We start from the raw sequence: 3,217 nt of genomic DNA on the forward strand, positions 1-3,217 counted from the left end.
AAAAACAATTGCTGCTATTTAAGCGCCTCAGTGTGTGTTGCTGTGCCATGGTCACTCAAGCAAAATAATACATGACCATACATTAAATTTTTCTTTGTGGAATGAACCTCTTTGGGTGAAAATCTAATTGTAGTTTGAGATTCCAAAATTAGAAGTGAGGCAGAGTTGACATTGCTGCCAGGGAAGCCCACCTTTTATCTGACACTAATGGGATATTTAACCTTTCCAGCCATAGATGAGGTAGCAGAGGCTTTTCTCAGCCACTGTGGATTTCAGAGGTGAACATGCAGAGAACAGTAAGAAGTGACATTTTTCCTTTTCTGCCTTTCAGAGAAACTTGTAATTTCATCAACCAGGTTCAGACTAAATTAACAATCACACTTCTGCACTCCCTTCTCTACTACTCACACAACCAAGGCTCTATAAATGTAAATGCTTTTTCTAAAGAACCTGTCATTCTGCTGATTTCCTGAATAATGCATTAAATAAAATTTGACAGGTGTTCAGCAACCTATGTGTGAGATTCATGATTTGTCACAGAAAGATGTTATGCATTCCAGCAGCTCTTTGGAAACAAGGAAATGTTTTCCAGAGCTTCGTAGCTGCCTTGTCCTGATATTCCCTTGGCCAAACTCAGATGCAGGTCCATTTCTTAGGGGGCATGGAGTTGACCGGATTGGAAGAGTCAGCATATGGCCCCGCGTGAGAGTCGGTGGGCTCTCCGTCCCCAGGACCATTTGCTCTATTTGCAAAGATTCCACATCAGGCACAAAACAGCAGGGCACACCCCTGCTGAGCTAGACCCACGGACCCCAAGTACCTGTCTGAGGAAGGGAGAGGTGCCACATTAACCGAGACTCAATTTCTTTTTTAATAGCGTCTGACATTTATTGTAAAGAAGGAAAAGACGTTTGTCCAGGTAGTGTGGAAGGGCTGGGCAGAGTGCAGGGGTTAATTATTGTGTTGAACAAAAGGCACACATCAGAGAGACAGCTGCGAATTGAGAAAGGAACCTGGGCAAAACGCACAGGTCCACAGGAGAAGGAAAACGAGTGACTGGACCCGACTGCCAGGCACCCCTGGGACCTGGTGGCCATCTGGCAGGAGCAGAAGAGGTCTCTGGGTGGAGAGGGGTGGAACGGGTCTCACTGGAGGCGAGAGGCTGGCCGGCCCCTCCGCGGGGGTGGGTGGCAAGCTGCTGGAATCAGTGTCCGGGGACCGCGGCCGGCTCGGATACTTCCTGGCTGAGCTCAGATCGCTGGAGGCCGCAGTCTGGTGGTGGTGCACGGTGGGGGGCGTCAGCGGCGGCGGCGGCAGCCACGGCGCGGGTCTGTCTCCTGGCACCGCGCTGCAGGCCTGGCGGTCAGTCTGGCGGAGGCGGCCCGCGGCGGCCGGGCTGTGGGTGGTCCGCCCGGCGTGTAACGGGAGCCAGGCCCGCAGCTGGAGCGCGGGCCCGAGTCCAAGTGTGCACGGGAGGGGCCCGGCTGGCCGCACAGGGGCGGCGAGCTCCGGAGCGGGGCCCAGAGGCAGCGGCGGGAACCTGGAGCGCTATTCCTGGAACAAAGGCAAGCACTACGCGGGAGGGGACAGCAGCGCGGGGGAGAGCGCGGCCACTCGAGCGCCGCGAAGGTGAGGGAGGGGGAGGCGCGGCGGGGCGACGGGCGCAGCGGACCCTCCCCCCGAGCACCCGCCCCCAGGCCCGACGGGCTCTCGGCCTAGAAGTCCTCGTCCTCCACCCATCCAAAGACCCGCTTCATCTCGGCCAGGAAGCCCCGGTAATCATTGAGGAGGGGGCTCCCCTTCCTGATGTAGGGGATCACCCACTGCAGGGCCGGCCCGGTGAGGCGGGTGATGAGGAACGTCACCTTCAGGGCATCGCTGGAGAACAGGGTCTCGTCCACTAACATGTAGGCGCCCGTCTGCACGATGAACTCCGGCAGCCGGTCGGTGTCGCCGTCAAACGTCTCGGGGAAGGGAATCGGGTTCCTCCACCGCCGCGTCTGGGGCCGCAGGGGCAGGGCCAGGAGGGCCTTGATCAGCTGCACTCGGCCGTCCATCGCGCCGCGCTCGCGCTCACAGGGCTGGGCTGGGCGGGGCGTGGCCGAGGTGGGCGGGGAGGCGTGGCGGGAAGTGCGTGCGCGCGGAGGCGGCCCGGGCCCGGGGGCGGGGTTGGCGTGAGCCCGGGCGCTGGCGCGGGCCCGGCCAATGAGGCCGGGTGGTCGTTAGGGCGCAGGCGCTCGGGCGGGAGCTGTTCACCGGGTGGGAGCGTGCGCGGGAGGCCAGGCCTAACGACTGGTCGAGAAGGCGGAGTCAGAATGAAGGGGCGTGGCCGTGGCTCCCCTCGTGGGCGGTGCGCGAGGGGCGGGGCCAGGGGAGGAGCCCAGGACCCCAAGTCTTTGGTGGTGTGAGCAGGGCTGATGCAGGTAGAGAGGGAGAGCCAAGTGCTCTGGTTTTGAGGAGTCAGTCTGGTGTGCACCATCTCTGGGGGAGACTCATCTTTTCCAGTTCTTTAGAGGACCCTTAGCGTCTGGATATCCCTTGCATGAACTTCTGCATCACATTTTCCCTGCTTATTCGTGCATCTCTTAGCCAGAGACTATTGGTACCCAGGCAGCAGAAGTTCCCCGCAACATTAATGGGAAAACGTTGAATATTAGCCAACATGATCCAGAGAGCATATTTAGGAATGATGCAACATGACTAGGAAATGTAAAAAATGTTGAAAGTTAAGAAGTCTCTTAATATGCTTGCCATTGGGGCAGCCCAGGTGGCTCAGCCGTTTAGTGCCGCCTTCAGCCCAGGGCATGATCCTGGAGTCCCAGGACTGAGTCCCTTGTTGGGCTTCCCTGAGTGGAGCCTGCTTCTCCCTCTCCCTCTGCCTCTGTCTCTGCCTCTCTCTCTCTATAAAAGAATATTGTAAGAAGTGGAATGATACCCACAGATCTGTGATAGGACGACTCACCATCATAAAAATATTAAGTTTTCCCAAGTTAAATTATACTTCCAATACATAACCAGTGATATGGTTAGGTGATTTGCCAATATTATTTCTAATCCAATTATGTGCACTATTCCCCTCCAACATAATCTCACCAGAAACACAAAGAGGATATTTTTGATTAGACAAGCTGATTTTAACATTCACATGGAAGAATAAACAACCAAAATTAGGGTGGAAATTTTTGAAACATAAAACATAAGGGCAATGAAGGATGAA

At 55.8% G+C, this 3,217-nt stretch overlaps 1 protein-coding gene across 1 annotated transcript; it reads right to left on the bottom strand.

Moving 5' to 3' along the window:
* Positions 1 to 862: 862 nt before the first annotated feature.
* On the bottom strand, positions 863 to 2,099 carry RTL8C (retrotransposon Gag like 8C). Its single transcript, XM_077887332.1, has one exon. The coding sequence runs from the start codon at positions 2,055 to 2,057 to the stop codon at positions 1,716 to 1,718; it is 342 nt and encodes a 113-aa protein (XP_077743458.1). The 5' UTR covers positions 2,058 to 2,099; the 3' UTR covers positions 863 to 1,715.
* Between the last annotated feature and the right edge of the window lie 1,118 nt (positions 2,100 to 3,217).

The sequence above is a fragment of the Canis aureus genome, chromosome X (genome assembly GCF_053574225.1).
Source record: "Canis aureus isolate CA01 chromosome X, VMU_Caureus_v.1.0, whole genome shotgun sequence".
NCBI lineage: Eukaryota > Metazoa > Chordata > Mammalia > Carnivora > Canidae > Canis > Canis aureus.